The sequence below is a fragment of the Laccaria bicolor genome, genomic scaffold (genome assembly GCF_000143565.1).
Source record: "Laccaria bicolor S238N-H82 LACBIscaffold_37 genomic scaffold, whole genome shotgun sequence".
Taxonomy (NCBI): Eukaryota; Fungi; Basidiomycota; class Agaricomycetes; order Agaricales; family Hydnangiaceae; genus Laccaria; species Laccaria bicolor.
In genome coordinates, this window is record NW_001889908.1 from 260,245 (window position 1) to 273,225 (window position 12,981).

General features: G+C 45.2%; 6 protein-coding genes across 6 annotated transcripts in view; 3 read left to right on the forward strand and 3 right to left on the reverse strand.

Moving 5' to 3' along the window:
• Positions 1-476, reverse strand: part of LACBIDRAFT_331946 (uncharacterized protein) — a gene marked incomplete at both ends in the record, with an annotated part of 969 nt that extends 493 nt beyond the window's left edge. Inside the window, 2 exons of the mRNA XM_001886388.1 lie at positions 136-148; positions 199-476. Coding sequence (XP_001886423.1) covers positions 136-148; positions 199-476 — 291 coding nt within the window. The remainder of the gene's footprint in view (positions 1-135; positions 149-198) is intronic.
• A 636-nt stretch (positions 477-1,112) lies between these two features.
• LACBIDRAFT_331947 (uncharacterized protein) lies at positions 1,113-4,225 on the forward strand (the record flags this gene model as incomplete). The annotated part of the gene is made up of 9 exons (XM_001886323.1): positions 1,113-1,203; positions 2,029-2,045; positions 2,150-2,181; positions 2,286-2,303; positions 2,363-2,505; positions 2,775-2,956; positions 3,019-3,293; positions 3,783-4,056; positions 4,112-4,225. The coding sequence occupies 9 exons, from the start codon at positions 1,113-1,115 to the stop codon at positions 4,223-4,225; spliced, it is 1,146 nt and encodes a 381-aa protein (XP_001886358.1).
• A 1,038-nt stretch (positions 4,226-5,263) lies between these two features.
• LACBIDRAFT_331948 (uncharacterized protein) lies at positions 5,264-5,920 on the reverse strand (the record flags this gene model as incomplete). The annotated part of the gene is made up of 2 exons (XM_001886389.1): positions 5,264-5,301; positions 5,335-5,920. The coding sequence occupies 2 exons, from the start codon at positions 5,918-5,920 to the stop codon at positions 5,264-5,266; spliced, it is 624 nt and encodes a 207-aa protein (XP_001886424.1).
• Positions 5,921-6,629: 709 nt separating this feature from the next.
• On the forward strand, positions 6,630-7,385 carry LACBIDRAFT_331949 (uncharacterized protein; the record flags this gene model as incomplete). Its single annotated transcript, XM_001886324.1, has 2 exons — positions 6,630-6,764; positions 7,038-7,385. 2 exons carry the CDS (start codon positions 6,630-6,632, stop codon positions 7,383-7,385), a joined length of 483 nt encoding a protein of 160 aa, XP_001886359.1.
• Positions 7,386-10,590: 3,205 nt separating this feature from the next.
• Positions 10,591-11,527, reverse strand: LACBIDRAFT_331950 (uncharacterized protein; the record flags this gene model as incomplete). Its single annotated transcript, XM_001886390.1, has 5 exons — positions 10,591-10,790; positions 10,842-10,912; positions 10,976-11,016; positions 11,194-11,295; positions 11,399-11,527. The coding sequence occupies 5 exons, from the start codon at positions 11,525-11,527 to the stop codon at positions 10,591-10,593; spliced, it is 543 nt and encodes a 180-aa protein (XP_001886425.1).
• Positions 11,528-11,896: 369 nt separating this feature from the next.
• Positions 11,897-12,296, forward strand: LACBIDRAFT_307824 (uncharacterized protein; the record flags this gene model as incomplete). The annotated part of the gene is made up of 2 exons (XM_001886325.1): positions 11,897-12,131; positions 12,181-12,296. The coding sequence occupies 2 exons, from the start codon at positions 11,897-11,899 to the stop codon at positions 12,294-12,296; spliced, it is 351 nt and encodes a 116-aa protein (XP_001886360.1).
• Between the last annotated feature and the right edge of the window lie 685 nt (positions 12,297-12,981).

The window sequence follows — 12,981 nt, forward strand, 5'->3', positions numbered from 1 at the left end:
CGTGTCTGGGCGCTCGTTTCTTTTCGTGGGCGCTCGTGGGCAGTGGGGGTCGTGTGGGGTGGTGTGCGTCGTTTGTGGGTGGGCGGGCTCGTCGGTTGTCGTGTCCGTCCGTCGTTTCGTTGCCACGTCGCTGACCGTGACGTGGCACCTGGTTTGTTGTCAAAAGGTGGACTGGGAGGGGTTACCCAGTCCACTTACCTGGGCTGCAGTCGAGGCGGAACGTCCATTGACGTTCCGCGTCGTCGTCGTCGCCTCCCATCCGTGTGACGTGGCGTTGCCACGTCGTGTGGCTCTTGCAATGGCGGGGTCGTTGTTGACGACGTTGCGTGTCGTCGTGCACTGTCAGCGTGGTCGTCGTCGTCAGTGAGGTCGTCGTCGTGGTCGTGGTCGACGTCGATGTCGCGGGCGGTCGTCGTGGCTTGAAATGGTGGGGTGGATGGTGATGGTGATGGTGGAAGGAAGAAACGACGTGGCATTGGCAATGCGTCGTGTCACGTTTGAGACGCCACGTGACACAAGGCGGTATATACATACCTTTACTTTACCATATAATAATGCCTTCGTGGCTCAGTTGGTTTGAGCATTGTTAATATTGACGAGGTCGAGAGTTCAATTCCTGTAGATGTAAATTTTCTATTTTTACTTAAATATAGTAAGGACACTATAAATACTGTATTCTAATGGTATAATGGTCATCCATGGAATCCATGTGGACTGCTCCATGGAATCCAAGGTGGATATGCCTGCATTCCATGTGGAATCCAATGGAATCCATATGGAGTGGTGTTGGAGTCCATATGGAATTAATCATTCCATGACCATTCCATGGTCATTCCATATGGAATCCATGAGGTCTATGGAATAAGGAAATGGCTGGGTCCTCAGCCAACATGGATTCCATGGATTCCATATGGAATTATCCATGGATTCCATGGATTCCACATGGATTCCATACGGAATAACCCGGGGAAGGTAAAGACCTCCACAAAGGGCATAATCCATGTTCATTTGTCTACCAGGAGTAGGGTCTCAGTCCAGTACCAATAGACAGATTGGAAAGAATACCTTTCACCCTTCTGAAAGTCCACAACACCCCTGGGACAGTAGCAGCCATGTCTCAAACATGCGGCGGCTCTGAGTCCCATGGAATCACATCCTTTGTGAATACAGGCCCTATCATTGACAGCATGATGCTCATTGCAGGTTGGTGCCTAGGGGATCTAAGTCAAAATGGTCCGGATCTGATGGAAATCGACTTGCCTCCTTGGTCTCCTTAGCAATCTTTAAATGCTCCTTATATCTTGTCGTTTTCACCATGTATCCCTCCCCATTCTTTAACCACACATCCGTTTCTGGCCTCCATTGTAACTTATGATTACAAGTAAAGTTTCCATCCAATACAAAGCCCCGAGTATAGGCCCATTGCTCCGGATCCTCCTTCCAGTTGTCCAGAAGGTTTACCCCCGGCTGGGGGCATGCTGCACAGAAAAGGGCTAACTCCTCAGATCCTGGTGAACAATGATGGTGCCCAAAGCCAAACCATTTGTATTCTTTCAAACTTCTCCATTGACGACTGGCCTGCAGAAGCTCTCGATATCTGTCCTGTAGGCCCATTTTAAATCAGTAGTGCCCTTCCTGAATTTTCAATATTACCTTCACTCATTTTGGAAATGCTTTGGAGGTGATTCTCCAGAGTTTGGAATAGTAATGGGTGGTGGATGTCTTGCATTCCAAATTCTCTAAAAGGTAGTCATCAAGGACATTGAAGGTGAATATGACAGTACCCACTTTCCACAACCAAGAAGATATAAAATATGAACCATTCCAGCTCTCCACCCTGTGAAATGGATGTTGACGATGTGATATCCTGCAGCAGTCTGTGCATTGGCAAGAGTTTCCAAAACAATCCTGGCATTTCCATGTACCCTCCCGATTGCCACAGGTATAACACATATTGGACAGCGGGGGAGCCTCTTGTTCAAGTATTTCATCCAGATAAACTTGTCGATGATACACCCATTCTCATAGATAATCATTGGATGACTGTATGTTCTGCCAGAGTATATAAATATGGATGGAAAGATCAAGTTACCTTTGACCCAATTCTATCCTGACTGTCCATATCCATGAACATAATTTCTTCATGTAGGTCCGTGGAAGAATCAACCTGTTCGATGTTTGGTAAAGAATCTGGGTTTTTCTTTGGGGATTGAGATGAAGAGGACGCATTTTGAGAAGATGAGACGTCTTTTGGGAAAACTGTCTTCACTCTGACATTTCCACAGGGACCTTCCAGATAACGGGTGTGTTTCAGAGAGCCGATGACTTTCGATCTCCGTGAACTCATTTCCACTTGCTGTAGTGGCCATGGAGAACAGGCTGTAAAGTCAGTTCGACAGTGGTCTCATGTTCAACCTCATGTTCATCAAACAAAAGACAACATTTTTTTTGGATCTCTGGATTGCTATACATACGGCGTACCTTCCCTTAATCGTATGGGTGGGGGTCAGCTGCCCTCGCAGACCATTAAAGTAAAGACCAGCAGAAGATACTGGACATTCTATTTTTAACTGTACAATCTCTAACTACATTACCAAAAAAGGAAGAAAATTTGACAAACATGGTAATCCCGCCTTTGTTTGGTTATCAAAACAAAGTCTAACATTTCTCTACCCAACTCAACAAAGAAAAAAAAAAGAGAGAAAAATACATTTTCATCGAGCTAGACATCCCCTTGCCCCCCATAGCTGAAATACCTGCTCCGACAATGGTAGAACACGTCACACCCACACCCCATATCTGGGAAGACTGGCAGATAGATATCCTCGAGAGATATCTGCCAGATTACAAGTCAAAGAAAACTGTGGGAGCTTGGGTCGCCATTATGGGGAAGGTCCTCACCAAATTTAAGGGAAGGTCGGAGTCTGGGGATGGAGGTGGGGCGAAAATGCGGAAGGTAAGCTTGGTCCTAACTGGATGGCCTTTCAAAGTCTCACTTCCATCTTGAAGGCGGTCCAGCAATGGTTCGCATTGAAGTCGAGAGTTCGCAAGCCCAAAGAAATAAAAATAAGAAGCATGAATTGGAACTTCTGGACTGTGGCGGCCGTTCAAAAGAAACTGGAGATCAAAGATGCCCAACAGATGTTATCAGGGGATGGGGAAATCAAGTTTGGGAGTTTTCAAGTTGGGTTGAATTCAGTGCTGAGCAATATGGGGGAGTCGGAGATAGAGGAGCTAAAGGAGACAGCAAGATGGTGGAATTTAGAAGGACCTCCGGATGAGGAGAAGCAGAGGTATGGCCTTTCCTTCATGATTTTCAGCCAGCTCATTCATAGGGAAACAGGCTTGCAGTAAAGTCCGCAATGAAGTTCTGCCGGACGTTTGCTGAGAAGGCCTGGAAGCAGCTCAGGGGCAGAGTATAAATCTTCTGGGGATGTCGGGATGAAGACAGAACACTATCTGCATCCAAGTTTGACTTTAATGCTGAGCTTGGGATGGGGACGAGCTATCGAGACGTCAATCCCGAAGGAAGTCTGTCTGACATTTCCTGGGGAAAATATCTGCAGCAATGTTATGATGGACAGGACAGGTCCGGAGAAACTGAGATTGCCCTCAGAGGAAACCGCAGTGCTCCAATGGATCTGGAAACGAAGGAGAATGGTGAGCCAATACTGCTGGAGCCAGATACATGGCCCTCGGAAGTCAAAGGGGAGGTCATCATTTGATGGTTGAAAAAGCTATTAACATCATTTATTGGACTGCATTATTGTGAGTGGGAACAGGTCCACTCCGTATGCCCATTTTCTAAAGTCGTCAAAGCACTGGCTATTCGCTGCTTCTCAGTGGAATTTTTCCCGTAAGCCCAACCACGATTCTGAACGCTGGGTGGAAAATCCTCCTCAGCTCATGTTGGCAGGCACAACTGGTCACGAAGCCTTCTCCGCGATATCTTCATCACCATTTTGCCCCGTCGTTCTAGCAAGCAGGTCCCTAGCAGACCCAGAATGTGAGGATGACAAGCTCCGGGCGTATCTAAATATGATCCTCCAATTTCCAGTGAGTTGGTTTTGTTTTGTGCCTTGGAATTTCTTTTTGAAAATTCACTGGCTAGGTCATCCAGCGCCTCGAAGCCTGGGTCCGACGGCTGCGGCACCACTTTACGCATGCCGTTGACAATGCCCAGGCATTTAAGGCTCTAAGAGGAGACAACTTCAGTCTCTCCTGAGTGAAGATACTGGAGGATCTTCAAGATGCTGGCGTGGGCATCCACGAGCCTCAGTACGATTGAGAAGTGTGTACATTGCTGCTTTTGGTGACTCTTGCGAGGCTGATCATATAGGGTTTTACTAACGACCATTCGTAACATGGGTGGTCGCCCATGTCCTCGCTGCCTTATTCTTAAGGGTCTTATTCATCAAGTAGGTACTGAATGCGACAAAGTGCAGCAAAAACTTTCTCCAAGAAAAAATATGCCAAGCCAAAGCACTGATCTACGAAAACAATTGGGCGGTTGAGAGTGCTCCAGTGCAGCGCATTCTCAAGCTGCATTTGCTAGTACCAACTCTAGTAAGTCTGTGGCACAGCAAACCAACTTTGTATCTAAGCTAAGGCTTGCCACAGAATGCATTTTCACGCTTCTCGCACTTGCTCTTCAATTTCTTTGAAATATTTCACATCGATTTTATGCATGAGGTCGAGTTAGGAGTTTGGCGGGCCCTTTTTCTCCATCTTCTTCGGATCTTGGATACTATTGCTGAAATGGCAATGAAGAAGCGAAGAAGCATAATGAAATATCCTAATGAAAATTCTAAGAAATGGTAATGAAAAGCAAAAGAGCCTAATTAAATATCCTAATGAAAATTCTAAGAAATGGTAATGAAAAAGCGCTGGAGCCTAATGAAATATCCTAATGAAAAGTTTAAGAAATGGTAATGAAAGGGCCAAATACCTAATGAAATATCCTTATGAGAAATAGTAATGAAAAAGCGAAGGAGCCTAATGAAATATCCTAATGAAAATTCTAAGAAATGGCAATGAAAAAGCGAAGGAGCCTAATGAAATATCCTAATGAAAAGTCTATGAAATGGCAATGAAAGGGCCAAAGAGCTTAATGAAATATCCTCATGATATCTCATTAATCTTGCCTATATCTTATGAAAGATTCCAGTGATAAATTGAATGAAATAGATGGGCAATCCTAATGAGATGCCTTTCATAAAACCTGTGGCAGTATACACATTGCCTCTTGGACAGTTGTCATAGATTAATCATAAAAGTGGTAGCCACCAGTCTGAGCAAGAACTAAGGTAAATTCAGCCACAAGCAACCACTTACAAGGTGACACTCGAACCACATCGCGGTCTGTTCGACTGGGCCCTGCACCTGGCTCTACGGATAACAAGCCACTTTGTGGCTCCGTCACAACCGGCTTTGGATCCTCTGGCCCAAGAAACCCTTCGAAATGCGCCTGACATGCCTGTATATAAAGAGTGCTTCGAGGGGATGCAGTCGTGATGTTGGGAAAGGGGTGTTCTGGATAGTCGTCGATACAGAGTTCATGGGGGTCCACCTCAGAAGGACGGCGATTGCGGAGGGTGGCAATGCTTTTTGGCATTGGTGGGCGTACATTCAAAATGTTGATTTGTGGAGGTATTTTGGCTGGGGTACGAACCAGCCAAACAGGCGCCCCAATGCGAAACAGAGTCTCTGCCGTCTCGAGACTGTCAGTGATGGCCCCCATCACAGTCTCGTCAACGGGGTAGACCTGGCGGTTAGGTTCGAGGAGGCGAGCCTCCCAGGTTTTGAACCAGTCAACCATCGCAAGGGTTTCCATGTACAGGCGTTGGAAGCTGGCGACGTGCCAGACCAAATCCCAGTAGTAGAAGGATGTAAGTGAGAGGCGGCCCAAAGCATCGCGCATCTGGTTGGCCACGAAGAATAAACACCCCACCCTTGGCTGTAGTCCTATGCCTTATATTCTGCAAGAATGCACTTTATTCATTTCCATAGGGAGTGCATTTGACCACTTGGTCAGGATGTGGGTTAATGCACAGCTTGCTGTAGGGTGGGTGGGAAGAGGTATTGTTGATATTATATGGGTACATATTCATTATTTAATTCTGGGGAGACATTTATGTTCCCACAGCTTTGTTTCTCCTAGAAAGAACACCTGAAACTTTACCATATATATATTTGATGATGTTCTGACACTCCTAAATAGTTTCCTCTGTCAAATCTGACCGAAATAGGCTGGATGCGACAAATCCATTTCGGATGACCTTGGGCCTTTTGATGCCTTTGGTTCACAATTGTCAACAATGCATAGTTTTACTTCTGAGGAGATATATATGTCCTACAGCTTTGTTCCTCCTAGAAACAACCTTTAAAACTTGACCGAATATATCTGTGATAATGTTCAAACCACTCCAGATAGTTTCCCTCTGTCAAATCTGACCGAAATAGTTGGATGCAACAAACCATTTTTGGATGACTTCGGACCTTGGATGGCATTGGTACACAGATACAAACAAAATGAATTACAGTTGTAGCTACTTTACCTCATGACGGACAGGCAAAAAGATGGTAGTAAGAGTGTACTAAAGTATCTATTCCATGTCGTGGTCGTTGTCATGGTGGTCCCTGTCGCGTTCATCAGGGTGGTCCTCTGTAGCGTCGTCTTCACATTGTGGTTGTACAGCCTGTGTGGTTGTGGTAGCGAGATCGTGTCGTATTGGTTCATCTGGTCGTGGTCACCATTGTTCATTGTGAGTCATGGTCGTTCGTCGTCGTTGTCGTACATCGTGGTCATGGTTGGTGGGGCATTGTCGTCCGCAGCGGTGGTCCTCGCATCGCGATGGCACGTCGTCGTCCATTGTTTTTGCTTTGTGCTCGTCCGTTGTGGTTGCATAGTCGTCCCACGTGGTTGTGGTCCGTTGCCGCCAATGAAGGACGACACCATCTGTCATCGCCATTTGTCAGAGCGAAGAATGAAGAGGAGAGGGCTGTATGCTTACTGGGATCAGCTACTCAATGCGTAGCGGCCATCCCTCGCATCCATCACCCCCCGCTTGCTGCCACGCGCCTCAACCTCGTTTTTTACGCAGTTCAGTCCGGTCCCGCAAACGGCACAACATCCTGGATCGTCACTGTGTGGTCCTCGATCCGATGACGACGAACAACAAATCGGTTGTTGTTCGTCATTTGGTTGCCACGTCGCTGTCGACGACGTGGCATCTGGGTTATCTGTGTTGGTGGTGGTGGTGATGGGCGCTCCCCGCCCGTGTCGTTCGAGTGGTGATGGTGGTGGGCGCTGCTCATCGACATCCGTGGGTGGTGGCACTCGTGGCCGTTGTGGTGGTAGTGGTGGGGCAGCTTGGCTTGGCTAAGGCCTCGAGCTCGGAGTAGGCGGGACGTGAGAGGCGCTTGAAAAGAGGTCGGTCGGCGTATGTGTCGGCAAGTGGCATGGACAATCCGGGTGGCAGGGAGACTGGTTCCAGGAAGACTCGGGTGGTGCGTCGGGTGAAAAAAAAAGGGAGTGGGGTGATGAGAGTGGCGACGTGCCCTGATAAAGAGTACACAGAGGTACGGTTTTAAGCATGGAACCAACAGCAAAAAGATAGGACTTACAAAGGATCTGCGTGTAGGCGCAAAGACACGATCTTGATTGAGGCGGACATAATGAGCGTGCAAACGAGAGGTTGCGACGCCTACTGTGCTGAAGAGAGGGCATCTGTCACCACGACGAGCTGTGAGCTACTATAGCCAATTTTTTTAAGGTAGTCCATCGCATGCTCACCTGCATGATTCCTCGTCATATCCACTCTATTCCTTAACCACCCCATCCGTCGTGATGTCGTCGACCGGGCCAGGCAGATTTGTGGGTGGAACCCCGCCGAAAACAGTCTTCAGTTGTCGGGCTCGGAAATTTTGCGATGTGTGTCCTCTTTGGCGTTGCCACGTCGTTGCTGTGGTGGTTGTGGGTGAGAGTTCTGTTTGATTGGGGTGGCACTAGGGTCAGTTGTCGAACGGAAGGATGGAGTAGGCGACGTACCACTTTGAGACGACTCACGGAATGAAGGATGGCAGCGACGGCGTCGACGTGGCTGCTCAATCACCCATCAACAGCGCTCGGAATATGCCGAGCGCTGAAGGAGCACGGTGCGCACTTCCTCGCGCACTTGTTATTGAGGGAGAAAAATACGGAAAAAAGTTTTTGAAGGTTCTAAGGAATGGAACTAACATTTGAGATAGGTAATACTATGTATTTTTGAGGCAAGGAATAAAAGTCAGAAAAGTTGCAATCTACACCTGAGATTCCGGCACTTTCAGTTGCTTTATTGTGAACCCTCTGCACCAATCCTATCACCTGTATCTCCAAAATCCTCTGATTTCCATACAATTTTGGGAATCTATTCAGTTTTCTATTCTGAAGATTTCTATGTAAGTTTCATGGCCATTGGATGGTTTAAGTGGACACAGTATAGTTAAAGTCTGAAGAAATACACCCTATTCAATGACTTTTACAACAAAACCTTCATTATCAAAGTGAATACAGTACTCACAAATTTTATATAAACACCCAGGTAAATCTGATTCCCTCAAAATTAGGCAAGCAGAGCAAGATTTCCCAACACAATTCTATGTTTTAAAACCCTCCTAAAAAGTAAAATTTTGGAACAAGACTTCAGGTGTGTTCTTTCACTCAAAATTTCACACTGCCTGTCCTCATATTCTTTTACTTATGAACTGAATGCTGGTAGGCTATGGCTGGCATGTATTAGCTTACAGGTTGCTGGAATAATATGTTTTTGACATTTAAAGACAAAGGCAGATTGTTCTCTACAGTTTTAAGCCAACTTGTGATGAGAGAATAAGTCCAATGTTGTGAATTAAACATGCTAATGTGTATTCCAATGTCAGTGTAGTGTCCCCTTCCTCTCCTGGCTCAATTTCAGTTGTATTTCCGATGTCTTTTTGAGAACTTTGCATCTGTTTGTCTACAGCTTCAAACTCGTCATCCAACTTCACCAAGTGGCATCCATCCACTTACAAGGGCGCCATGAACACACAAAATGGAAAAATGGTCTATCTTCTTCTTTTAGAGTACAAAAATGTATATTTTTCATTAAATACAGGTGTAGAGATCACAATGACCATGCATTTTGAAGATCTTAGCACTTGGGCAACTGTTTGTATCTATGTGGCAATGCCTTTGGCAGCGTCATCCAGCTGGAACCTGTGCCATCCATCCGAAAAGCTGCTGAATTGAAATACAAAATACATACTATATGATACAAACCAATTGAAATTGAAGAAGTATGAAGTCAAATCCATCAATATATTGAATGACACCCTCAAAAGCACACTTTTCATTATTCCGCTCTCAGAAGCTACCTTTGTTGATGATTGTTTGTTACCTAGAAGGATCAAAAATAAAAGGTCATCCGGAACATGACTTGCGCATCCATCATCTCCACACCTCTGATTGGGGCGGAAATTTTTTGAAAAAATCGGAAATATATTTCTACATTACTTGGTAGCTTTGAGTAGCTGTAACACAAGGTTTGATGGAGAAAACTGAGAATCATTACAATTGGAATATTCTGGTGAAATGCAGCTTTTTTAGAAGAATTATGATGTGGAAAAACATATCTGGATGCTCTTTTAGCAAGAAAAACATACACAGAATACAAGAAAATATACCAGTCAACAATGCTGATCCAGGATGTACCATTTCTAAGAATTTTCAATCATAAAACATATCTGAGCTATATTTAGATCTGTCCAACCATATTTAGGCAAAAAGAAAACAGCCACAGAATACAGGAAAACATGCCAGTCATCAATGCTGATCCAGGATGAGATTTTTGAATCAATCAAACATATCTGAGCTATGTTTAGATTTGTAATAAATTACAAACATTCTGGATCTCAAGAAAAAACATATCTGGATGCTCTTTAGATAGACAAAACATACAGAAAACATATCAGTGATCCAGAATATCCCATTTCTGAGAATTTTTAATCATGAAACACATGTGAGCTATATTTAGATTTGTAATAAATCACAAACATATCAGGCTAAAAATAGATGCTGTAGAATGATATTATAAGCAGAAACCATATTCTGGGGGGTATATTTTATTATAGGTGCAATGATTTTTATTTTTAAAAGGCTTTTTTTCAAATATTCCAATGTTCCACAACCCATGGCATTTTGGCCAAGTGGCCAATTGCACACCCTATGGAAATGAATAAGGTGGAACATTCCAGGTCAATTTGGTCTAAAACTACAGCCTGGGCTGAACACCCACAGATTTTGGGGTCTTTGGTGCGGGCGATTTCGGCTACTTTGGAATGGAGGTTTTTGGCCTCTGACCTCATGACGCTCGCGATCTTCTCATCCAGAGTTCCCAGGTCTTGAAAGGCCGAGCCTTCCACAGGCTTGAAATGCCTGGGATCATCCCACCAAAGCCAATGAAGGGGGTGGTTGTTTATGTCTTGCTCGAGTGGTCGCCACAGCACAAAGGTGAGGTGGGCGGTTTTGCTGAACCACCATTGGGGGCAGATGGTGAAGTCGGCATGTGTGAATCAACCATTGGCACGGGCCCGGATGGGCAAAGGAGCTACTGTGATGAAGGGCAACCAAGACACGTTGGGGGAAGTGACAACGCCTCGTCTAGGCACCAATTGACCGCCCGGAAGAGAAAACGCGGACATTTCCCTCGTTGAAGGGGCGAAAGATTCGTTGAGCTCGCCCAGGACAAGGGCATCATATGGCGTGATATCCTCTACCAAACAAACCGTTATTAAAGTCTTAAAACACCGCAATTGTCACTTACCACAATCCCGTTGATTCAAGGGCCACTTGGTGTCACCGTCTTCATGATGCTCGCGGCCATAGCAATCTGGGCTGCCATCTGTGTAAGTTATCAGCATTTTGAACAGAGGAAATAAGAGATCAAGAAATACATACATGAATTCACTCTGCCGGACATAGTTGAAGGCGATTTGTACCTGTAAAAAGTAAACCAAAAGTTAATTGATATCCGTCCATGCGTATTCCCGAGATCGAGTATTCGCCAGGGGATGATGTGGTCAAATGAAATAATGATGAGAGAATCACAGCTCTGTGTGTATTCCCGGGCTCGAGTATTCACCAGGAGATGTGATTCTGTCTCGCAACCGACATACAGTCAGGTTGGTGCAACCGACGTAGAGTCTGGTTGCTGCGACCGACGTATAGTCTGGTCGTGGGCGCGAGGAAGGGAGCATAGCCAAAGAAACGGAACACGACTTCAACACGAAGAAGGGTGCATGAGAAACGAAACACGATGCGCGAGGGTGCATGCCTGGCCAAAGAAACTTTACGCGACCAAAGAAATGAAACACGACTTACCGATGGTTGAACATTGAACTTCGAAGGTGACCCAATGGTAGGTCGATTGTCTGGGTGGGATTCGGTGAGCACAGCTACGAAGTGTGCCATGCCAAGAGTGAACAAGTCAGGTTCTAGCAACCGACACATCGTCAGGTTGCTGCAACCGACCAAAAGTCAGGTTGCGAGTGGCAGAGGCAAGGTGAGGCAAGGACCTGGCTTACCTTGAACTTGTAGTAGTGATTGTGGCTGAGACCTGGAAACAAACATAACCAATGTAAACCAATATAACCTCAAATGGAGCGTATCTTGAAGCGCTCTAGCGCCACCATGCCCGCCCGCCAGCAGACTCTATGTCGCTGGGTTGGGTCGACCAGACTATAGTCGGTCGTTGCCCGCGCCATTCAACCAGACTGTAGTCGGTTGAAGTGGTCCATCAGGACTCATGGCGCGATCGAACGTACTCCCAATGCCAACACCAGGACCCTCTTGCAAAATCGCCACCAAAATTACGCCGCCATGCCCGCCTGCCAGTCGAGTTTCTGTGCTTCGAATTTCTGTGCTGGGATCGGTCAATCAGATTGTAGTCGATCCGGACTGATCATGGCACAATCGAATGTGCGCCCAATGCAAGAATTGCAAGACGCCTCTCGCAAAATCGGCGCTGTGATCGTTTGTGCAGCCAGTGCCAATTTACGCGACATGTGGGCCCCACTTGCGCCCACCGTCAACATTGTCGTTGAGTATTGCATCGGTATGTACTCAACTCTCCACCAGAAACCAAATGGTTCACATTTTTATAGCATCCAGCCTCAATGGAACCCATCAGCATCCCCCAGCGTCCCCCCACCATTTTCGACTGGTGGCTACCACTTTTATGATAAAACTAAGGCAATTGCCTGTAGAGCTGTGTGTATAAGTCCACAAGTTTTATGAAAGGCCTTTCATAGATGTGTCCTGTGTTTTCTTTCTCATAAAGGCAATGTTCTTTTCATAAGATATAGGCAAGGCCACAGAGTGCTTTTCATAATTAAACCTGTGCGCTTTCAATAGGTATTTCATTCACTGGGTTAGGTGTATTCATTGCCTTTTTCATAATTAATGGTGTGCACTTTCATTGAATATTTCATTAGGAATTTTGGGCGCTTTCATTGCTTTTTTCATAATTAATCCTGTGTGATTTCAATAAATATTTCATTCACTATGTTAGGTGTATTCAATGCCTCTATCATATCTAATGGTGTGCGCTTTCATTGAATATTTCATTAGGAATATTGGATGCTTTCATTGTACTTTTCATAATTAATGTTGTGCAATTTCAATAAATATCTCATTCCCTAGGTCAGGTGTATTCATTGCCTCTTTCATATTTAATGGTGTGCGCTTTCATTGAATATTTCATTAGGAATATTGGATGCTTTCATTGTACTTTTCATAATTAATGTTGTGCAATTTCAATAAATATCTCATTCCCTAGGTCAGGTGTATTCATTGCCTCTTTCATATTTAATGGTGTGCGCTTTCATTGAATATTTCATTAGGAATATTGGATGCTTTCATTGTACTTTTCATAATTAATGCTGTGCAATTTCAATAAATATCTC